Source organism: Felis catus, chromosome E1 (genome assembly GCF_018350175.1).
Source record: "Felis catus isolate Fca126 chromosome E1, F.catus_Fca126_mat1.0, whole genome shotgun sequence".
NCBI classification, from domain to species: Eukaryota; Metazoa; Chordata; class Mammalia; order Carnivora; family Felidae; genus Felis; species Felis catus.
Window position 1 is genome coordinate 20,872,421 of NC_058381.1, and position 23,422 is coordinate 20,895,842.

General features: G+C 50.5%; 1 protein-coding gene, 1 long non-coding RNA gene and 1 pseudogene across 4 annotated transcripts in view; 2 read left to right on the top strand and 1 right to left on the bottom strand.

Moving 5' to 3' along the window:
* LOC102900807 overlaps nt 1–10,854 on the bottom strand; it is a 19,705-nt gene extending 8,851 nt beyond the window's left edge. For 2 of the 3 annotated variants that reach the window (XR_006589319.1, XR_002738266.2), the window contains exons 1-4: nt 10,155–10,854; nt 8,604–8,671; nt 3,264–3,372; nt 509–1,223 (exon numbers count right to left, since the gene is read on the bottom strand). This is a non-coding gene — a long non-coding RNA (uncharacterized LOC102900807). The remainder of the gene's footprint in view (nt 1–508; nt 1,224–3,263; nt 3,373–8,603; nt 8,672–10,154) is intronic. The other variant, XR_006589318.1, reaches the window with a different exon arrangement.
* LOC123381845 lies at nt 4,019–5,425 on the top strand (annotated as a pseudogene).
* On the top strand, nt 9,872–22,550 carry TMEM98 (transmembrane protein 98). The gene is made up of 7 exons (XM_023244614.2): nt 9,872–10,027; nt 12,169–12,350; nt 13,734–13,865; nt 14,832–14,865; nt 17,339–17,454; nt 20,237–20,296; nt 21,550–22,550. The coding sequence occupies exons 2-7, from the start codon at nt 12,220–12,222 to the stop codon at nt 21,755–21,757; spliced, it is 681 nt and encodes a 226-aa protein (XP_023100382.1). The 5' UTR covers nt 9,872–10,027; nt 12,169–12,219; the 3' UTR covers nt 21,758–22,550.
* The last annotated feature ends 872 nt before the right edge of the window (nt 22,551–23,422 follow it).

The following is a 23,422-nucleotide window of genomic DNA, read 5'->3' on the forward strand; positions in this document are numbered from 1 at the left end:
GATAGGACTGAACCAAAGATATAAGTTTGGGCATCGTCGGTATAAAAGGTGATGTACACAGATCAGAAGGAATGAATGTGATTACCTAGGAAACGGGGTCAAAAGGAAAAGACAAGACTTTTCAAAACCGAGGTTAAAGAAATTCTAGTATTTAGAATCAGATGGTAGAGGACGGACACACCGAGGAGGAGAGATCTGAGAGGTCAGGAGAGGGTGGTGCTATGGAGGCCAAGGGAAGAAAAAGTGGTCTGGTCCGCTGTGCACAATCCTGGGGACAGTGTGAAAGGGGACATGGAGGGGCACCTGGGTGGCTCAGTCGGTTAAGTGTCCAACTCTTGGCTCAGGTCATGATCTTGAGGTTTGTGAGACCAAGCCCTGCATCGGGCTCTGTGCTGACAGCGTGGAGCCTGCTTGGGATTCTCTCTCTCCCTTGCTCTCTGCCCCTTCCCTGCTTTCTCTCTCTCTCTCTCTCTCAAAATAAACTAAAAAAAAAAAAGAATACACTTACAAAAAGAGACATGGACATCCAGGGCATTTGGCGACACGGAGATCATAGTGACCTTGAAAAGTCAACTCTCTGGAGCAAGGCAGGGCATCAGGCAGATCTGAGCAGGCAGAAGAATGAATGGAGGTAGCCAGAAGAGACAGCTTTTTGGATAGCATTGAGACATAAGGAGAATTTTAGTGCTGAGAGGGAACAGAGACATGGGCGGGTAGACAGAGGCACTTGGTATGCAGACAGCAGTATTTAAGATGAGCTCAATCGTTTGCTGATGGGAATTCTGCAGGATGGGCTGAGATAGTAAGTCAGAAGAACATAGAAGAAGGCAAAGGGTCCAGGACCTTGAGAAGGAGGGGGTAGGATTCAGAGCAGAAGCAGAAGACAAAAGAATGAGTAAAAACACTGGTAAGTATAGAGATTTCATGATCAAAGGGTGAAGAAGGCACTGCATTTTTTCTTTCAGAAGGAAGCCAGTGAGAGTGGAAGAGGGCTGTGAGGGGGTTGGTGAAATGAAGCTGTTGTCTAAGGGAGCAGGAGAGTGAGACCTGGGTCCCTGGGGACAGATGGCTCACCAGCAATGGAGTGCCTGTGTTCAGCCTGTGATCACGAACCAATGGCAAAGCCCATCTTGCTGTGTGACCTTCTCCAGCCGCTGGTATCTGCTCTGAACCAGGAAGGAGAGAGGCCGGGGAGCAACTCCATGATGGACAATCCAGGCCAGCTAAGGGGGACAGGGGATGAGAGGGGTGAGGACATAGAAGACACAGAAGATATCAGGTCCGTAAACTGAGTTTCAAAGAAGGACTTTCTCTCTCCAGCATGCTTCAGCCTTAGCCCACCCACGAGTGCACAAGCCTAGGAAGCAGCGGTGACACCCAGTGACCACTCCTTGAAGTGCACCTGCTCCGTGCAGGTCCTAAAGCAGCCTTGTATGAAATGATCTGGGGGTGATCTGCTCCACGTGGGAGCCACTCAAGCCCCACCCCATTCTCTCCATCATTGTCCCTTGGGGGATTCTGTACCACCAGCCCTGGGCTCTCTATGGGGACAGAGGAGCTGCTGTTCAGGTGGGTAAGTAGAGGTGGACTGTCCGGGCACTGAAGGCAATCTGGAGGCTGTTCGCTCGGACTGGGGCTTCTCTGCTAGGGTCCTGCTGTCCTGGGGATTCAGGGCAAGCATCGTAGGACAAGTCTGGGCATTCCCAAAACCATGCGGGGTTTGGACAATGCTGGCTAGTGACACAAGCCTCTTCCAGCCCATGGTTGTCCTGGGGTGGGGGTTGGGGATTGTCAATCCAGCTGATTCAAGAGCTGAGTGAAGACTCCTCTCTCTCTACTACTCTCCAAGAGTTGACTGTCCTTAGGGATCTGAGAGAGCCCAGATGTCTCCCTGACCCAAGCAGTGGGATCTGGCTTAGTCTAGAAGAAAAGCTGGGCTCCTCCCTATCTTCTGTCATCTATCATAGGTAGTGGGGTGACTGCTAGGCCCAGCAGATTCAGGAAGAGCTCTTTGCCCCCCCCTCAACTGCCTAAAAAGAATTGAGAGGAGGACCTGCCAGGAAGAGAGCTATTACCGTAGATAACTACACTATGATATGGGGGGATGGGAGCCAGGGAGGAACCCGGCAAGGCCTGTTCGATGGAAGTCCTCAGGGTCCCACTGTTTCTGAGGGGCCCAGACATCATTGTTTACCAGACATTTATTCTTTTTCATCTTCCTGTGAATTTCCTTCCTTCCATTTATTTATTTATTTATTTAACATTTATTTATATTTGAGAGAGAGACAGACACATGCACACACACACACACACACACACACACACACACACACAGAATCCAAAGCAGGCTCCAGGTTCTGAGCTGTCAGCACAGAGCCTCATGCAGGGCTTGAACTCACGAACCATGAGATTGTGACTTGAGCCAAAGTCAGACATTTAAGTGACTGAGCCACGCAGGCGCTCATTCCTTCCCTTTAAAGTCCCAGACCCCTACCCCCTTCTCCTCCATTCAGAAATACTTATATACCTCATTTTGCTTAGCCGTCTTTGGTATTTCCATGTCTGCGTGGATTCCCCATAAGTACGAAATGAAATTTGCTTTTATGTGTTAGTCCGTCTGATGTCAGTTTGAGTCTCAGTCCAGCCAGGAGGACCTTGAAGGGCAGAGTAAATTCTTCCTCCCTGACAGAGTGCACACGAAATTGGGATAGACTGGCTTTATCTGTTGTAGCCATGGCCAGGGCCATGACAACCTGCCCTGTTCTGATGCCCAGGTCACTGGAGGAACTAGCAGTTTCCTGGTGTGGGTGGTTTGGACTTTGATGCCAGGGAGACTTGAGTCTACTCCCTGCCCTACCACGTGCAAGTTGCAAGAGCTCGGGTAAATCACCTCATCCCTCTGAGTCTGTTTCCTCTCTTGCAAACATGAACATACTGACTTTTCAGGGTTGATGAGAAGGTCAACGGAGATAGGCATGTAAGAGGCCTAATCAGTGTCTGGTACATAGTAGGTGCTCAACAAATATTCACTTCTTGCCTTGGCAGAGCACAAGCTTGCACTCACTGGTCAGAATGAAGACTCTTTCCTCCTTATCGCCCTCAGCACCATTTATGACCTGCTGGCTTCTCTTCTCTAACTGAACACCGGGTTCAGTCTTCAATTTGGAAACTCTTGCTACGGCTTGGCATTCAGACCGAGTGAGGAGAGGCCATAGGTAGGGTGCTTGAATTTTGAGGAGCTGTCCAGCAACCATCCTTCTTACCTTTTTTGAGAAAACCTCCTTGCGTGTAGACGTATTGGAAGGAAGGGTACTGCTTGTGCCTCACCTCCCGTGTTGGAGACAGAGAGGAGTCCTACCCAGAACTTTGAATCTAGAAGGAAGGGTAAAGTTGAAGAGAGGGTCACAATCATTTCAGGGCAATTGCACCCAGCCCCTGGAGCCCCTGTGGTACCTGTCCATTTCCTAATCTGGGTCTTCAGTTTCCTGCTGATTCTGTGGGCACCCCATGTCATTTCAACAAGTCCCCTTCCCACATGGTATAATCAGTTTCGATAGCTTGCAAGTAAGAACACTGAGTGCTCATTTCAGGTCAGTCCAGGGAGACTTGAGGGGCATGGGCTTGGTAGAATGATGGGAGACAGCTGGCTAGTAAATGCACCGGCACAGCCATAGTACTATTCTGTCCTCCCTGCAGCTGGCTAGTGGATAGTTAATGGGGCATTTACACCACGTGTTTGTTTGTTTGGGCCTTATAGGGGAGGAAAAATAATTTTCCCTCTACCCTTGTAGGTTCTTAGCTGAGACCCTCATGCAATGAAAAGATTAACAGGAGAAAAACAAACAGAAGCTTAATAACATGTATACCTCCTGTACACATGGGAGACTCCCAGGAAAATGGAATAACTCCCTAAACCGGCCCAAGCCACCACCTGAAATACCACCTCCAGCTAAAGACAAAAGAAAGGTGTTGGAGGAGGTGGGGCCAGGCCAGTTATGGGAAGTTGGGGGTGGGGGGGGATAGGGGGAAGCACAGGAAACAAGGGTATGTTATGCAAATTTCAGCTGGTGCCTTCCCCACTGGTAAGAGTTTCTATCGATTTAGGATTATCTTCTCTTTCTGGGACAGGGAGAACAGCTTTACAAATGGGTATTTCCCAGCTCTCTGCTCCTCCTCATTTGATGGACAGCAGCATCTTCTGGAATAGTGCCAGCTGCATCCAGGAGACATAATGATAAAGGTCAGAGTAAACACATTTGGCCACATTAAGTGCTTGGTCACCAGGACTGCTTTTAACTCTGACAGAGTGAATATTGTTGTCATATATGACCCCTTCATTGATCTCAACTACATGGTCTACATGTTCCAGTATGATTCCACACATGGCAAATTCATGGCATAGTCAAGGCTGAGAACAGGAAACTTGTCAACAGAAAGCCCATCTCTATCTCCCAGGAGTGAGACCCCGCCAACCTCAAATGGGATGATGCTAGTGCTGAGTATGTTGTGGAGTTCACTGGGGTCTTCACCAGGGAGAAGCCCGGGGCTCACTTGAAGGGTGGGGCCAAGAGGGTCATCATCTCTGCCCCTTCTGCTGATTTCCTCATATTTGTGACAGGTGTGAACCATGGGGAGTGTGACAACTCCCTCGAGATTGTCAGCAATTCCTCCACCACCAACTGCATGGCCCCCTGGGCCAAGGTCATCCAATGACAACTTTGGCACTGTAGAGGGACTTGTGACCACAGTCCATGCATCACTGCCTCCCAGAAGACCATGGATGCCCCTCTGGGAAGCTGTGGTGTGATGGCTGAGGGGCTCCCCAGAATATCATTCCCACTTCTACTGGTGCCACCAAGGCTGAAGCTCACTGGCTTGGCCTTCCACGTCCTCACCCTCAATGAGTCAGTTGTAGATATGACCTGCTACCTGGAGAAAGCTGCCAAATATGATATCAAGAAGGTGATGAAGCAGGCATCAGAGGGCCCCCTCAAGGGCATTCTGGGTTATAGTGAGGAGCAGGTCACCTCCTATGACTTTAACAGCGACACCCACTCTTCCTCCTTTGATGCTGGGGCTGGCACTGCCCTCAATGACCACTATGCCAAGCTCATTTCCTGGTATGACAATGAATTTGGCTACAGCAACCGAGTAGTGGACATCATGGTCCTACATGGCTCCAAGGAGTAGGAGTCAGTCCCCTGGACCACCAGCCCCAAGTGAGAGCAGGAGGAAGACAGAGGCCCTCAGCTGCTGGGGAGTCCTTTCCCCAACTTATCCTCCAACACACTGAGAATTTTCCTGACCTCTATGCAGTTTCCATCCCAGACCCCCTGAAGAAGGAGAAAGGCTTGGGGAGCCCCACCTCCACAGGTGCCATCAATAAAGTATATTGTCCCCAGCCAAACCAAGCCAAGCAAACAAAAACAAGACAAATGGAGATTTCCCTTCTACATGTAAATTTCTTTTGTAAAAGGGTAATTTCTAACGGTTTCCAGAGCTTCTCCTATCTGCTATTTCTTGAAAATAATCAGCCTAGGGGCGCCTGGGTGGCTCAGTGGGTTGAGCGTCCGACTTCCGCTCAGGTCATGATCTCACAGTCTGTGAGTTCGAGCCCCACATCAGGCTCTGTGCTGACAGCTCAGAGCCTGGAGCCTGCTTCAGATTCTGTGTCTCCCTCTTTCTCTGCCCCTCCCCTGCTCATGCTCTCTGTCTCAAAAATAAATAAAAACATTTAAAAAAAAAAGAAAAGAATCAGCCTAAATCAATCCTTATGCCACAGAAACATATTTTGGGGTGACAAATTCTGCTTCTCTTCAGTCTTTTCCGTTTGTGTTATAAACTCCCCAAGGCTGAAGTTTTCTTTCATATCTCTCCTACAGGAATCATAAAATCCTAGACCTGTGTAGGGGCCTAGAGCAGGCTGCCCCAAGATGGGCCACTTTGGCATGATTATTCTGAGTTAAAAGCAATCAAAACCCAGCAGATTCAGGAAAAGTTCTTTATCTCTCCCTCAACCGTCTAGATTTACAGCGGAAAGGAGAGCCTGTACCGGAAGAGAGCTGTTAACAGAGATTTCTTTTTACCTAAGAAACTGATCTGCACAAGAGGGTGACCTCTGTTTTCCAAGCATCTCCTCTCCCTTTCCAGCTGATGGGCTTCCTCCTCTTCTAAGCCCGGACCCCTACCCTTCTCACGTAAGACATATACACGAGAATGACACATATTCCAGTGCACAGTATAGTGATTCAACAATTCTATACATTACTCAGTGCCCTTCACAGTAAGTGTGCTCTTAATCCCCTTCACCTGTTTCACCCATTCTCCACCCCACCCCCACCTCCGTGTAAAGGCTGGTCTTAGGCAACCAACCTGAGCGATGGAAAGCTGAGTGAGGTACGAGGGCCCACAGTGACCACCAGGCTGCATACAAACACGCCCATTAGGGGATCCACCCTGGGGCACCTGCATGGTTCAGTCCACTGAGTGTCCAACTCTTGATTTCAGCTCAGGTCATGATCACAGGGTCATGGGCTGTGCTGAGCATGCAGCCTGCTTGAATTTCTCTCTCTCTTTCTCTCTCTCTCTGTCCCTCTCCCCCACTCGTGCTTCCTCTCTATCTCTAAAATCAAAAAAAAAAAAAAAAAAAAAGGAAGAAAAAGGAGGCCCATCTCAAAATATCCATAATCCCTAGCTGACCAATGGATTACTTACAACTGGGCACAGGTACCAAAAAAGGAAAATTCCACACTTTCCCACACCTCTTCACCTTCCCCCTTAAACCACAGCCCCCCACCACTGCCTCCTGGCAGCTAGTCTCTCCTTCACTGTCCCACCTGTTGCTCCTTTGCAATGTATCCAATAAACTTCTATCTCTTTCGTTCTGCCCTGGGTGAATTCTTTCACTGCCTTGGCCGCGGGGCCTCCACCTGATCCGGTGGCCCCACACTCCCCTTTGGTAACCATCAGTTTGTTCTCTAGTTTTAAGAGTCTCTTTTATGGTTTGTCTCCTTTTTTTTTTTTTGTGGTTTCTTCTTTTTTTATTATTTTTTAAATTTTTTAATGTTTTTATTTACTTTTGAGAGACGAAAGAGAGTGCCGGCAGGTGAGGGGCAGAGAGAGAGAGAGAGAGAGAGAGAGAGAGAGAGAGAGAGAGAGAATCTGAAGCAGGCTCCAGCTCTGAGCTGTCAGCATAGAGCTGGATGCAGGGCTTGAATCCATAAACTATGAGATCATGACCTGAGCTGAAGTTGGACACCTAACCGACTGAGCCACCCAGGCGCCCCTCTTCCTTCCTTTTCTTTTCTTTTCTTTTCTTTTCTTTTCTTTTCTTTTCTTTTCTTTTCTTTTCTTTTCTTTTCTTTTCTTTTCTAGAGAAGAGAGAGCATGAGCAGGAGAGGGGCAGAAGAAGAGAGGGAGAGAATCTTACACAGGCTCCACACTCAGCACATGATGCAGGGCTCAGTTCCATGACCCTGGGATCATGACCTGAGCTGAAATCAAGAGTCAGATGCTCAACAAACTGAGCCACCCCAGTGCCCCACTTTTGTTGTCTCTTAAATTCCACCTATGAGTGAAATCATATTTGTCTTTGTCTGACTTATTTCACTTAGCCTTATACCCTCCATGTTGCTGCCATTGGCAAGATTTCATTCTTTTTTATGGCTGTGTAGTATTCCATTGTATATATCTATGTATATATCTATGTGTGTGTGTGTATATGGTCTCTATATATACACACATACGACCTCTTCTTTATCATGTGGTTTAGCTTCTTACCTCAAGGCCACCAAATGTTTAAACCACTGAGACAAAAATAGCACTCCATCCTTCTCAGAGTATTTCCAAGAAATTGGAAACACTCATTGTCCCCAGTTACCCATTCCCATTCTTTGCTGTAAGCCCATTTTCCTTAAACAGATGGAGCTGAAAGGGTTTGGGACAGTTTCCCCACACCCCAGAATGGGCTACTTTGGCATGTAGATTATTTTGAGCTGAAGGCAAGTGAGACCCTACAGCTCAAGAGAAACTTTTGTTTTTCCCTTAACTCCATAGAAGAATCTGCACTGGAGGGTCTTTCCAGAATAAGGGTTATTAGCAGAGATAAATTTTATCTGAGCGGCCATCTGTATAGGCAGGCAAACAGCCAATCATCAAATATCTGTTCTTCTTCTCGTATTCCTTCCCTCTGAAGTCCCAGACCCCTACCCCCTTCTCCTTAGCTCAAAATGACACATATACCCCATTTTGCCTGACCGTCTTGGAAATTTCCACGTCTGTGTGGATTCCCTGTATGTCCGCTATTAAATTTGATTTTCTCCTGTTAATCTGTCTCATGGTAATTTGATTCTTAGTGCAGCTAGAAGAGCCCTTGAAGGAGTCAGGAATTCCTGCTCCCTGACATGGCTTCTCCATGAAAGCCCATTAGAGGGTAGCAAAATCACCCCTCAGCCTTCCTGTCCCTGAGTGTCAGCTGGTCACTGGGTCAGGCTCTCCATAAAACAGGTGAGCTGTGAATGCACGCACATGCATTGTATGCAGTGGGGAAAGTCCTGGGCCAGGAGAGCAGGCCTGGGGATAGCAGCCGCCCCTCTCCTACTCACCATTCCTACCCATGCCATATGGGCTGTGTTTTGAGAGATCTTCTGAATTTCCCAGAGAAGCTGGAAATCTGTAGGTATAAGTAAAATTGTTAATTTTTTAAAATGTGGGCAACTAGATTTTTTTTTAATTGTAAGCCAAAACAAAAACAAAAAACAAAAAAACCCAAAACCCAAAACCCCCCACAAAAACCCACAACCATCTCTGTGGATTTCAAGTAACCTGGGAGTGACCAGTTTGCAGAGACTGTATTAAGCTGCCTGGGACCTAGTCTGCCCCCTTTGGGACTTGTCACCAGTACTGACCTTAGATTAGTTGATGGGGTCTCTGCCTTAACTCCCAGGTTGTAGTGAGCCTCATTCTGATTCTGCCTCTTCCTTACAGGGCTAGGAGTTTGAGGGCCAAGGGAGATGACCATCTAGAGCTCATGCCTTCTTATAGACCATGCTCCGGGCTCACTGGACTCTGAAAACAAGTCTGCCCCCAAAGCCCAGCCTGTCTCCAGAGCCTGTGTCCACCTCCATCCTTCCAAGGCAACCCGTACCTCCTGGTGTGGGCATCCTTAGGCTTGAGGGATGGCAGAGAGGTGGCTGTTTGCAGAGCAGTGTTGGTGAACCAATAGTGTGAGTTCCCTTTAGTCACTGGACAGAAGGGGCAGGACAGCTAGCCAGAGTCCTGCATTTCTCCGCTTGTCCCTGGCACAGCAACTGTTAGGGGTGGGCCTGCTTGTGTGTCCAGTGTGGATGAGACTGTCATGAGAGCTCACGCTGCTTTGCATCTACCCTGGGTCAGGCACTCTTAAATGCGCTGCATGCATCATGTCATTTGACCCTTTGATCAGCTCTGAGCTCGCCTACAAGTAGTGGGCCCATTTGCAGATGAGGAAACCAAGGCACAGGGAAGTGAAAGAAGTTGCCCACAGCTAGAGAGTGGCAGAGCCAGGATTTAAACCACGGTGTGTAGCGGGGCGCACTGGCTCCCTGACCAGCCCACAGCGGAATCTGCTAGGGCTCCACGGCCCCCCTGGACGGCCGGCCCCGTAGGGGTTGGGTGGCCTTAAGGACCCTGCGGCCTCCCTCTGAGCCTGGGGCCCTAGGGGTGAGGGGGGAGGGGTGCGAGGAGCGCCTGCCGGGTGGCTGAGGGAGAGCCTCCCCGCGGCCCCAACCCCCCGCCCACCCCCGGCCCGGCGGGGACGGCGGCGCCTGGCAGCGGGGGATTTGGACGCGGCGGCCGGCCCCCGCCCCCCTCCCCCCCACCTGGGGGTTTGGCTCCCGGGGACTTTATCTCGATTCCTCGGCCAGCCCAGCTCCTTCCCGGCATGCCCCGCTCCTGCGAGCCGCCCGCGAGTCCCGCGCCCGGACTTTGCCATCGGCGGGGCCGGGCGGCCGGAGCGCCCCCGGGATGCGTCCTGCGGCCGCGGCCTGAGGTGGGTGGGCCTCGCCGCGCCCCGGAGCGGCGGCAGGGAGGGCGTCCGGGCGCGCCGGGGTCCCGGGGCCTGGAGATGGGGGCCGATGGCGGGAAAGGGGGGGGGGGCGGACCGGCGGCACCTTTACCTTTGTTGGGGCCGCGGAGCCCGCGCGCTGCAGCCCGGGCGCCCACAAGTTGGGCAAAGTAGGAGCTGCGCGCCTGGGAGCCCTGCGAGCCTCGCGCCGGGCCGGGCCGAGGGTCCCTTCTTCCGACCTGGGTGTTGGGAAGGGTGTTCCCGGCAGGGGAAGGAAGGAGGCGGAGGCTCGGGGCTGTTTTATCCTGGTGGATTTAGAGCCCCTTGGCGGTGAAGAGGGTGGGGGACACACACACACACACACACACACACACACACACACGCGCCAAGAAACCAAGACCTACCCACACGCTTACACAAAGACAGAGAAAGAGGCAAAAACTTATCCTGAAACACACAGAGAAAAATACACGGAGAAAAAGAGAAACACGCTCTGACACAAAGCTCCGAGAAAGGCCGCAAAAACTCAGAACGCTGATAGGGACTCAGAGAAACACACTCAGGACGTCCACAGGAAGCCAGGAAACAAAGCGGGTGGTCTTGGGAGGCCACGGTGCAGGGGGGAGGGGGGGCAGGAAACTCTGGGGAGGGGGTAAGATGCCTGGAGAGGAAAATGGAGAAACACAGAGACACAGAAATGAGAGAAAAGAAAAAGGGCTAAAGGAGGTAGCCCTTCAGGAGGGACAGTGTAGAGAAACACACATCTAGAGAAATTGAGGCAGACGCTGAGAATTACCCTCCCCACCCCCTTCCCCCCCCCTCCTATGGGAGATACAGAAATAAAAGAGACAGACCCCAGCCTTCTCAGCCTCTTGAGCAAGTGAGTTCCAGGTGGTAGGACAGCTCTGTGAAACTTTGAGAAAGGCCTCCTTGGCACTTTGAGCCAGCCAAGTCCCTATGTTGTCCACCTGGCAAACTCCTACTCATCCTTCAAAACCCAGCTCAAACAACATCTGCCCTGGGAAGAAGGCTTTCACAGAAAATATTATACAAGTAGAGTTACCTCTTGTCCGTGTTCTCTGCATGTGACACGGCACAGGAGCTGAGCTGGGGAAGTGGTTGACCGGCAAACAGAAAACATGTGTCCATTTGTACACCTGTTTCTCAGCTCCTCAAGGTTTGGGGTTCATGTCTCAATTATCTCCAATCTTCAGAATCCAGCCTAGTGCTTGGTGCCTAGTAGATACTTATTGAATGCCAACTGAGAACGTTCAAACCGTCTGAGGCATGTAGTATAGAATAAGTTCTGCATCATCCTGGGATCATAGGAACGCCTAGACCAAGGCCCCTCTTGTGCAGATGGAGAAATTAAAGCCCAGACAGGGGAAGAGACTTGCTCAAAGGCACACTAGTAGGAGCCTGCGATGAATACATAGTTCTCTGAGATGCCCTCGTTCCTCCGCCTGAGTCTCGGATAGGTGTGGAAGAACCCCCTGAATGAGAACAGACAATAGGCAATGAACATGTTACCATCAGTTGTAAGTTTCCAACACGGAAAGTGACAGTCAAATGCCTTTCCACCATGTTTAGAATCTTCTTCCCTTCTTAGAAAGGTGAGGGGAGGTGGATGCCCAGCCCAGTTTAAGTGAATGGGTTTCTGCTTTCAGACTACAGAACCTTGGACAAATTACTTAACCTTCCTGAACCTGTTTTCTCAAATGCAAAATGGGAATACTAATACCTACCTCAGGATTGTTAGAAGAGTTAACACACAAAGTGCCAGGCACAGAGTAGATTCTCAGTAAATGCAATCCTGCCCTTCTTAGGAGGGTATTCTTTCCTGCGCTTGGTGTAGATGTGAAAACAATGGTGTTAGTTATGATGTTTCCTTTTGTGCAGATTTGAAAAGCCAACCTGGTCCAGCAGGTGGCAAACTTAATTAGACAAAAGGCAGATTTGGGACATGACATAAAATGCATCGCGTTTCTGTTCAGGCCCTCAGGTCTCTGCAGGTGACTTGGGGGGAACCTGGCTCTCCGCACCCCCCCCCCCAGGTAGGACCCCGCTGCCCCACTCTCTTTTGCTGCTTCTTTACCAAGGCCTGCTCTGCCCTTGTGTCCGTCAAGATTTAGCTCCTGCTGGGGACGTGACTGGGACCGAGGGAGCCACCCAGAAGCATGGAGACTGTGGTGATTGTCGCCATAGGTGTGCTGGCCACCATCTTCCTGGCCTCGTTTGCAGCCTTGGTGGTGGTTTGCAGGCAGCGTTACTGCCGGCCTCGGGACCTGTTGCAGCGCTATGATTCCAAGTGAGTGGGCCCGGGGAGGGGAAGGAAGGAGGGGTGGCTCCAACAGCAGAAAAAAAAGAGAGGAGCCCAAGGAGTTGGGTAGTGGACAACTCTAGCTCAGCTTTTTGTCTCTAAAATGGTACCTGAAGGCTCCCTTTCCAAGAAAGACCTCGGAGCTTAGCACTGTCCTGAGCCTTCTCTGACTCTGTCACTGAGTTAAGGAGAAAGGGACCAAATGGGCTCACCTACCACAAAGGTGCGGCCATTCATCCAGAAGTGGCCACTTCCCTTAGCATTTGAATACATCCAACTTCTTTCCAGCCAAACTCGTAGGAACGGAGATCCCAGGCCTGCATTCCAGCCACACGTGGAAGCAGCAGATACTGGGTTGTGTGAAATCCCAGCAGAGGACTGTCTCCCTCTTTGCACGGATTTCTTCATGATGCGTTTTATGTGCAATCTATTTTATTTTTTATTTTTAATTAAAAAAAATTTTTTTTTTCAACGTTTATTTTATTTTTGGGACAGAGAGAGACAGAGCATGAACGGGGGAGGGGCAGAGAGAGAGGGAGACACAGAATCGGAAACAGGCTCCAGGCTCCGAGCCATCAGCCCAGAGCCCGACGCGGGGCTCGAACCCACGGACCGCGAGATCATGACCTGGCTGAAGTCGGACGCTTAACCGACTGCGCCACCCAGGCGCCCCTGTGCAATCTATTTTATAAGCATGATCTAGTTTTCCGTTTAGGGGTGTTTTGACAGGTCGACCCTTGAGGGACCATGGCAGGTCACCCTTAGTTTCTCTTATCCCTCTGTCTGAATCCTATCAGCATCTCTGTTAAGAGGTAGATAATTTGTAAATGCCCATTTATATGACCCAGGAAACTTCTGCTATTCAACGGAATTCTCTGGTGTCCCCTGTTATAAAGTCAGTGTTGTGATTCCTCCCACTTCTCCAGTAGAATGAGGAGGGGGTAGGACCAAAGTCCTTCCCGACAGTAATTCTGCAGACCAGGTAGGTTTGGGTAATAGGAACTTCGGCTTCTCTGGAAAAGGTAGGCTTGAAGGAAAAATGGGTTTAAGAAGGCTGTTATTTTGTGCTGAAGGAGCAGCCCTGTCCTTCTCTGCCTCCTATGGCTGTGGCTCTGCCCTTTCTCTTAGTGGCTCATTTCATTCTGCTTCAGCTGTCCTTAGTGACCTGCCTGCCTCTGTGACTCATGTCTAGCCACGTGCCCCACCCGCACCTGCGGTCCCACTAAGGTTAAATGTGGCTCCAGGACAAGGGGTCACTGCTTTAACTTGCTAACTTTTTACATCCTGTTGGGGGATATGTGGGCCTCGGTGAGGAGAGGGTCAGCGACAGTCGCCCATCACGAAACCACTCACCTGGGCATTTCCTTCCAGGCCCATTGTGGACCTCATTGGTGCCATGGAGACCCAGTCGGAGCCGTCTGAGTTGGAACTGGATGATGTGGTCATCACCAACCCCCACATCGAGGCCATTCTAGAGAATGAAGACTGGATCGAAGATGCCTCGTAAGGCCTTGGGGACCGCGGACCGTGTACTTCCTTCAGTCCCCTGGAGATGGCACATGGGCCTCTGGGTGCCCTTTTCTAGGTTCCTTTGCCACAGCACTTGACCAGGCATCCGGGAGCACTGAGTCACTTCCAGCTCTTTCCCGGCCCTCAGCGTCGGGGGGTAGAGAATCAGATTATGTTATGACAGTGTTTGTCCTTCCTCCCCCCATTCTGTAGATCTAAACACTGAGGCCCATAGACGTGTGGCAGAGGTTGTTACAGAGTCACCTTGATGTGCTTGGGTTATCCTTAGGGGGCCCGTGAATTTGACACCCAGGCTCCAGGGATGCAGCCTTTGTCTCCAGGATCCCTCAGGGATCTCTCCATCCGGCAGGAGCCTCTACATGTTGAGAAGTGTGTGCCATTCTGTGCCATTGTCATTCACCAGCAGACGTGTGGGGGACATTGCATGTAGGACACTGGGCCAGTTAGTGCAGCTGTTAGGAATTCTACTAAATACACTATCTCCGAAACGTTAGTGGGTCTCTGCACAGCGCCGTGGGCACACACAGGAGGCAATGTCTAGAGTTGCCTGGGATGGGGAGGTGGAGGTGGCTTTCATGAAGGCTGTCCCGGAGTGAGTGCCTTTTGACCTGGGCCTTGAAAGATGAGGTGCTCAAGAGGCTGAGAATAAGGGGAAAGTCACACGGGGTGGAGGGAACAGTGTCAGAAGCTCAGAGCTCTCAGAAAGCATGCCTTGAGAGGTGAGTGCTGCCTGGGAGAGTGGGCTGGATACAGGAGGGGAAGGGAAAGGAAAGAAGGTTCCTCCTCATTTAGCTCGTGGACCTGTTCAGTTTAACCCTGAGGCAGTCCTGCTCTCGGTGGTGTCCCGGTGGGTCAGAGCTACATGAGGAACCGAGCTGGTGGCCGGAGCCAGGTGGGCCTGTAAGGAGGAGCACTGACAGATTCTTCTTGTCTCCCCAGGGGTCTCATGTCCCACTGCATTGCCATCTTGAAGGTAATACTTTTGGATTTCCCATGAGATAAGGGGGTGGAGGGGCTCACCAAATCACCCCTGTGTCCACACTCTTTTTTTTTTTTCCTTTTTAACATTTATTTGTTTTTTTGAGAGACAGAGAGAGGGCGGGGCAGGGGCAGAGAGGGAGAGGGAGACGCAGAATCGGAAGCAGGCTCCAGGCCCCGAGCTGTCAGCACAGAGCCTGATGTGGGGCTCGAACTCACAAACCGTGAGATCATGACCTGAGCCGAAGTCAGATGCTCAACCGATTGAGCCACCCAGGGGCCTCTGTGCCCAGACTCTTGAAGGGCATCTTAGGAAGGGCCCTGAACCCGTGCAAGATGGTTTTTAAACATGCCTGACGCTTGGGATTTCTGCTGTTTCCACTCCCTCCTGGGTGGTCTGTTATACGCGAGCATTCTCAAGACCCTTTAAAGGTTTTATTTCACCTGGTCCTGCTAATACAGTGGCCTGTGAGAAAGGCCACATACGTGGTCACTGGCCACATTTTCACCAATTGGGGAAGGCAGTGTGCCCGAGTCTGTGTAGCTGCTAAGGGGGAGTGGGCTCCCCAGCTTCTCTCTGGGCACTTTCCTTCATTAACAGAGAGCTCAGCCCTTTGCTCAGTGAGTTGAGTTCTGTATCTGGACTTCCCCAGTTACTAGAAAGTCCTTCATTGGCCCTCTCTGGCTAGGACAGTAGTCAGCCACATGGGACGGTCGGTGGTGTTGAAAAATCCAAACCATGAGTATTGTACTTGAAGGCAGATTTTTTTCTTCTAATTCCTGCAACCTCCATGATTGGGTGGAAAATTGCATCCAGTTTGTGTTTTGGCTAGTTTTTATAGTTTGGGGTAATTTTTATATTGTTAGCATTTTTTTTTTAATGATTGTCTTGTCTCCTACAGTTTAAAAAAAATTTTTTTTTAACATTTATTTATTATTGAGAGAGAGAGAGAGACATGAGCATGGGAGGGGCTAAGAGACGGGGAGACACAGAATCCTAAGCAGACTCCAGGTTCTGAGCTGTCAGCACAGAGCCTGACGTGGGGCTCAAACTCACAAACCGAGAGATCGTGACCTGAGCCGAGACCAAGAGTCAGACACTTAACCGGCTGAGCCACCCAGGTGCCCCAGCATTTGTTTTTTTAATCCTTGTGTGATAAGAATAATATTGAAATATTTGGTCAGTTGCAGATATTGGCAGTTTCTTCATCGCGTAACCTGGGAAACTACAACCTTTATCTTTTTGTCCAGTAATTATTCAAGATTTCAGAAACAGCCCATGTTTTCTCCAGTGTCATTCAGTACAGATAGGATGATGTCTTTCGTCCCACATCTCCTGTAGCTGTCTCTCTTGGGGGACAAAGGAGTGTCTACTAGGAAATTGTCCTAGGGTCCAGGATTATTTAATTCCAAGACGCTCTTTGGGTGTAGATATGGTTACAGACAGGTCTAATGACTAGAGCAATTATACCATATTCATTTCCCATCTCCCAGCTAGCGTGTGTCCTGGTACCAGGTTTTGTCCCCGTCCCTGCCTATGACACCTGAGCTGGGGAATAAGTCAGCAGCAGGAAGGAGTCTTACTGCGTTGGAATCAATGGTCCAGCCTGAGATTCTCAGATCCAAGGAGAGGGGAGAGGCCCTGGGGTCTGAAGGCCCTTTTGGTTGGCCACCTGCCCTTGAGTCCCTGTGGTGGGGACTTGCAGGAGGGGCCTAGGCTCTCTCCTGGGTGAGCTCTTGGCCTTCTTTCTACCCTCTTTTCCAGCCCCAAGTAGGCGGCAGGTAATGGCACTTACTTGCCAGGGACAGAAAGAAACACATCCAGGTTCTAACATCGGGGAGGTGTGGAAGTGGGGAACCAAGCTTTTGGGGGTGGCCAGCACTGTTGATGGATGAGAAAGGCCTCAGGCGGTAGTCATGCCTTTTTCCTGCTTTTTCCGAAGACTCATTCACCATGGCCGTGTTGACAAACGTGGTGTCACCCCAGATAATTGTTGAACTAAGTGCTGCTTTTGGAGGATGTGCTTCAAGGGGACAGTTGTCTTTTGTCCAGCTGTGTTCCTGAGGGTGCCCCACTGGGGAGATCTAGCCTTCTGGAAGACTAAACCATGAGGTGAAGGAATAGAAAAAGAAAGTAGGTTTTTCCCCCTAAACGACAAGGCGAAACTAGAGCACATGATTTTTCTTAGACAGATTAATTCAGCTTAGACTTCTCTAAGCCGAAACCGTGACCCTGATCTCAGCTTCCCACCCCTCCCTCCTCGCTGGACGGCGCCCTTGGCTTTTGCCGCTTCCATCCCATTTCTCTCGTCTGTGTGCTTTTCACTCAGTTTGCCCACTAGGTTAGGGGCCCCTGGTGTGGGATGGAACCCAAGGCAGGGGCCATATTTGTTTGTGGGGGCAGCAGAAACTCTTGGGGGAGCTGGAGCGCCCCCCCCCAGTCACTCCTCCCCTCCCTGCCGTGTTAGATTTGTCACACTCTGACAGAAAAACTTGTTGCCATGACAATGGGCTCCGGGGCCAAGATGAAGACCTCAGCCAGTGTCAGTGACATCATCGTGGTGGCCAAGCGGATCAGCCCCAGGTGAGCTGGTGGGCCTTGAGGTCCCCACCCTCTGCGGGGAGTGGGGGGACGGGGAGGAGGGAGGGACCGGAAGCTGAGGTGGCAGGCGGGCTAGGCTCCTCAAGGAAACTACATAGGTCACTTCAGTTACAGGCGTCCCAGACATTTACAGAGCATCCAGGAAGGTTTAGATTCTCAGAGACCAAGCCAGGGTTTAGATACTTGTCTCACACAGTGCCCCCCCGCCTCCCATGGGCCTCCTCCTCTGGTTGGCTTTTTGGGGAATTCTAGCATGTGACTAGGGCCGACTCTTCTAGTCCATTCTGCAGATCCCACTGTGTCTGCTGCCTCTCCCTCAGCCCCACACCAGCTGGGGCTGCCTGCCTTCCCTTCTTCCCAGGCTCTGGGCCAGGAAGCACATTTCCCGCCGGTGTCCACACCCTCGTGCAGCGACCATGCTCCACCCTGCCCTATCTGTACTGGAGACCAGTTTCAGGGACCTGCTCCTTGCCACTTCCCTGTCAACCACTGGCCCAGCCACGGCCCAGCCAGCAGCCTCCAGGACTGGGTGTGGGGATGGGGGGAAGAGAAGCCATACCTCATTCAGATCTCCCAAATGCCAGGCTGTCTGCAAAACCCCACGTGGGAGGCAACCGGCAGGACTGTAGTCAACAACTACACCCCCTCATTTGGGCTTGACTTTGTCCAGAAGTATAAAGCCCTTTTCTTAGGGAGAAGGGCGGTACTGGGTTTGTGCTGCCATCTGGTGGCTGGTATGTGGATGTGCCTGAGTCGGGGGTTGGCCAGGTCCAGGATGTTTTCTCAATCAGCCAGGCAGCCTTACTCCCGGGACAGTGCCTCCACGTCCCCGGTTGGAATGGTGGCACTCCCTGTGAATTCCAGGGACTCTCGGTTTCCTGGTTGCCATGGCCTCGGCTAGATCACGAGGAACCAGCCCTCTGAAGGAATATGAGAGTTGGAGCACTTGAACTCTGTCCAGGGCGTTCAGTGAGTTGAGAAAGTAGGAAGGAGATAATCCCAGGGAGGGACTCAGCTCAGAAGAGTTCTTGGCTTTTCTGAACTGGAGCTGTCCCGGGTGGGTGTAGCTGTGGGACTTGTACCAGCCTGGCCAGAAGGCCCTGCAGCCGAGGCCCTGGGCAAGCACCAGGCATTCCTCTGGCCACCCCTTGTTAGTAGAGACTCTGCACTGCCCCTGTCTGCTTGACCTTCATCATGCTTCCAGTCACTGCAAGAGCCACCCCTGGGACCTGCGCAGTTCCTGTGATACCTGGTTGTCACGAGGAGGCATTGCCAGGAGCGGTGGGAGGAGGAAAGAGATGGAGATTTCTGGGGAGGAAGGAAGTCCCTGGGGCTGGGGATTAGCCCTGTTTCGAGAGGGGGTGTGTGTGGCATTGCTCAGAGAGTGGACCTAACCTGGTGCACACTGGCCCGTCCTACTGAGCCCCTTGGGCTGCTTCCAGAATGTTCCCTGCCATAATTCAGTCAGTGCCCTTGCTTTATCTTTTTGCCTTTAACACTTCTTTCTTCATCTGGCCTTTTTTTGTCCCCGTTGTTTTTCTTGCTCCATTTATTCCACATAAGTGTGTTGATAGCATATTAGTTTCAGGGCGAGTGGCTTCAGCTCCAGGGCACTACAGAGAAAGGGGCTGGCGAAGACGGCCGCTGATGTTCTTTGCGTTTCCTCGCCAGCCCCTCAGCCCTGAGACAAGAACATTGGAGGGCATCTACCTATTTTCAAGTGCTTTTCAAAATCAAACAATGTATCATCATTTTTTCTTCCTGACTACCACGCAGTCCAGGAGCGAGGATTTGGATGAAAATCTTGAACCGTGCAAATCAGAATGAATAGCAGCTCCTTTCTGAACTTGATTTAAAAAAAAAAAAATTAACGACGAATTGTACCGTATGTAAAGGAAATCCACTGGAGCAGTTTGGACCCAAATTAAACTTGTAGGCTTTGTGTGTGTGTGTGTGTGTGTGTGTGTGTGTGTGTGTTCTATATAACTATATTTAACCTTTTTTAAAAAACACAATAGTAGTAAATACTTAACGGAAGTCAAAATGCAGAAATAGATTGGAAAGTGAAGGAACCCCAACTTCCACCCCACCCCAATCCCTGGCAGTAACACGATTGAATGCTGGGTATTCCTCCACACTGCTCAGCGGCTGCACTTCATAGCTTTTGTTTGTTTTATTTTATTAAAAAAAATTTTTTTTTCAACGTTTTATTTATTTTTTTTTGGGACAGAGAGAGACAGAACATGAACGGGGGAGGGGCAGAGAGAGAGGGAGACACAGAATCGGAAACAGGCTCCAGGCTCTGAGCCATCAGCCCAGAGCCTGACGCGGGGCTCGAACTCACGGACCGCGAGATCGTGACCTGGCTGAAGTCGGACGCTTAACCGACTGCGCCACCCAGGCGCCCCTGTTTATTTATTTTCATGCCAGTGGATCCATCAAACTTTAGATATCGTTTGGCAGTTTGCCCTTTTGATTTAGTAGCGTATCTTGAACATCATTCCAGAAGGGCGAGCTTAACACTTTTTAAAAACTATCGGGACTGAAACAGAACCCAAAAACAAAGTACTCCCCAAATCGAACCAGAAGTCTTCCTGTTCAAGTCTGTCTGAGAAGGCAAAAGCAGTTGGAGAAAAGAGTCACTAAAGATTGGGGCTCTTCAGTATCAGAAGAGAAGGTCGGGACAAAGAAAGGTAGAAATGGAGGAAGAACAGAAAAGGACACCAGGGAAGTGAACTACTGAAATCCTTTTGCCTCCCCACAGAGTGGACGATGTGGTGAAATCGATGTACCCTCCGTTGGACCCCAAACTCCTGGATGCGCGGTGAGGAGGGGGGGAGGGGTCATTCGGTTTCTCACGCGAGAAGCTCACTGTTTTTATCACATCTGTGAGGTCCTCTGTCTGGGTTGTGGAGAAGGCTGCTGTATTGGGTTCCCAGGGCTGCAGGCCCCATTCGTTTGAGTGTGAATGGTGATAGAGGCCCGAGCTCTTCCTGAAGCCTGGGATTAGGGGGAGCCAGTCTTAGACTTTGAATTTTTAGGATTAAACATCTGGCCACGGTAAATCCTACCTGCACCTTCACTCCCTCCCCTTTCCCCCATCTGCCTCCACTCCCCCCAAAAAGCAGACATGCCCTAGCTGTGAGTGCTGCCCAGGGGGTGGGTGGGTGGGGCAGGTGGTAAGCAGGGCAAAGGATGGAAGGGACAGCTGGGCTCAAGCTGTGCTCACGTTCCGCAGGACGTACCCAAGACCCCCGCTTGTGATCCTCCCTTAGTACACTGAGTATACATTGGCTTTTGACGTTATACTCCTCTACCAGATGCAAACTCATTAGAACAAGCAGATTCTTTTGTCTCTTGGATTTACATGAGCATTTCATAGATCTGCTGTGTGATGATTGCCAGACTGCAGTGATTACAGTGGCTCCCAGGGCTTCAGTTGGTTTTTCTGCCCTGCTCCCATGCTCCGCCCCGCTGTGTCTATGGGCTCAGAATCTGATACAGTCCCACCTGCATCATATACACTCACTCCATCAAAGATATTCTACAGTGAATCTTTCAATACTGGGAAAGAAAACACTCCTCCTCAGTTTGGTTTTCAATTAAATTTTGTTTTTAGAGTGGTCTAAACCAGCTCGGGGCCTTATTGATTCAAAATCAATAAGGGATGCCCCAGGCAGGGGTACGTCTATCGTGTTTTTAAGTGGGCAACAGTTGGGGATGCGCTCATCCAATGGACTAGATCTGAATAGTCCTACAGAACACTCTTCTGGGAGATGTTAATAGGTGTGCTGCGGAAAACAGTCTCCACAGTCTTAAATGAGTTAGTGAGCCACAGCACATTGTATTCTGTCCTTATAGCTTTATCACGCATGTTACAGGCTCAGAGAAGGCTTCAGTTAACGTTGTTTAACCCAGCCATGCCCAAATTTATTGGAGTGTGGAGCCATCTTTAAATCACCAACCTCTCGGGGAAGGGCCTCCAGTTTGGAGAACACCAGACTAGAGTCTGTCCTTGTGGGCTTTGGTGCGTAATCCTTCATTCCCTAGGGACACTGATCCTGCTGCCTTTTCTAGGACTACTGCCCTGCTCCTGTCTGTCAGTCATCTGGTGCTGGTGACCAGGAATGCCTGCCACCTGACCGGGGGCCTGGACTGGATCGACCAGTCACTGTCTGCTGCGGAGGAACACCTGGAAGTCCTTCGAGAAGCAGCCTTGGCTTCTGAGACAGATAAAGGCCTCCCAGGCCCTGAAGGGTTCCTGCAGGAGCAGTCGGCCATTTAGTGCCTGCTGGCCAGCCTGCCGCCGTCCCTGGGTGGCTCAGCAGACCTTCCGCTTCTCCCGTAGCATGAGTTCTCCGGGGTTCAGCTGTACGTGCCGAGCTGATGCCTCTGCTGCAGTAGCAAATGCTGACTGGCGAGTGGCAGTCTAACACCGCGGTTCCAGGAGACGGCTTGCACCGTCTGCACAGCAGAGCCTTAGAGACTGGTAGACCGGCAGCTTTATTTAGCCCACCTAGTGTTTTCAAGAAAATTGAGCCACCATCTAGAAATCACAGGGTTTCGGCCTGAAATCAGAGTTTCTGGCTTCTCTTAAACAATCCGAAGATAAGGCAACTCTGAAATGCATCTGCAGAAGACAATCAACTTGAACTCAGTGGGAGTTGTGTCTTTTGACAGGGCTTGACACTCGCTCTCTCTCTCTCTCTCTCACTCGCCTGGTCTGTTTCATTTGTTTGTATTATCTGCCCTGTCCCTGGGGCATCTGAGTCCCTCTTCCCCTTCCCAGGTTTGCCTTTGAAAGTGAGCAATGAGTTGATTTTTCCTTGTCATTGGGCCTGCAATTTTGCCTACCTACCACTAGGAGAACAGTACACTTAGACTTCTGTCAAGCGAGTGGTTATTGACTCATTCGAACATATGGGGTGCAGTGCGATGTATTTGAGAAGTCAGGGTGGGAGAAGGGAGCCTGAGAGTCCTGAGGACACATTGTGCATATGACCCAAAAAGAGGTATTTCAAGACCCTTCAGAGTTTAGGCGGAAGTAAAGATCCCACCATAAAGTAGTTTCCACATGAGCAATGATATCCGTGAAGGTTGTATTCCCTCTTTCTTTTGGTTTCGGTTTGTTTTTGCAAATATTGAAAGACGAGGGGCATTTTTATGACATGAGACCTTTGTGGGACCCAGAATCCCAATCACATAGTCCAGACATACATCCGAGTTGCTTAATTGCCATCATAAGCATATAGGAGAGCCGGAAGTACTTTGCTTCTCCCAGGATCTCAGAGCCAATGTTTCTCTTGGGAGACAGGGCTCTGGCTTGGGAGCTGCCTTGGTTCATATGCTGTGCTGTTTGGCATGTTTGGATCTCCGAGTCTGGTCCCATTTCATTTTCTGTGTCCTAACTCGTCAGCAGATGCCTCTGTCTGGTTCTAGAGAACCAGGAGCCCATATTTCCAAGATCAAGATTGGAGTCTTGTTTGTCACTGAAATGTCCCATTGGGCACAGTCCATTTTCTCCTGGAAAGCAGGATGCTTCTGTGTACGGGTTCCCACCTGGGAAATGGAGTCAGGAGAGGAAAGCTTGGGTCAGCTCGTTGTGGACTGATGATGGATTCCTGACTGCAGGGCCACCTTATTGGATTGTCCATTCCCATCAGCTCTGAACACATGCTAAGTAGCTAACTTGTCCTGCTGGTAGGGTGTGAATGGGGAACTTCCTCAAAGCCACTTTGAATTTTCCATGTCGTGGCCTCCACAAACAGACATCCACAGTCCTCCTGTTGTTTATTTTCCCTTCCTTTCAAAAACCTACATTCACAATGAGATTGGAAACCACTTTCTGCTAAGGGGTTGCAATGGCTGCCACAGGTATAAATGTCCCTGCCTTTGAACCTGGGTCAGAGCCCTGAGCGAAAGAGGGACAGCCCCAAATTGGCATCTCAAA

What these genes read in the sequence shown, in the direction of transcription:
- TMEM98 (XM_023244614.2), top strand. Translation starts at nt 12,220, where the DNA reads ATGGAGACTGTGGTGATTGTCGCCATAGGTGTGCTGGCCACCATCTTC. An exon ending in TTGCAGCGCTATGATTCCAA is followed by an intron (nt 12,351 to 13,733) that starts GTGAGTGGGCCC and finishes ATTTCCTTCCAG; the next exon opens with GCCCATTGTGGACCTCATTG. An exon ending in GACTGGATCGAAGATGCCTC is followed by an intron (nt 13,866 to 14,831) that starts GTAAGGCCTTGG and finishes TTGTCTCCCCAG; the next exon opens with GGGTCTCATGTCCCACTGCA.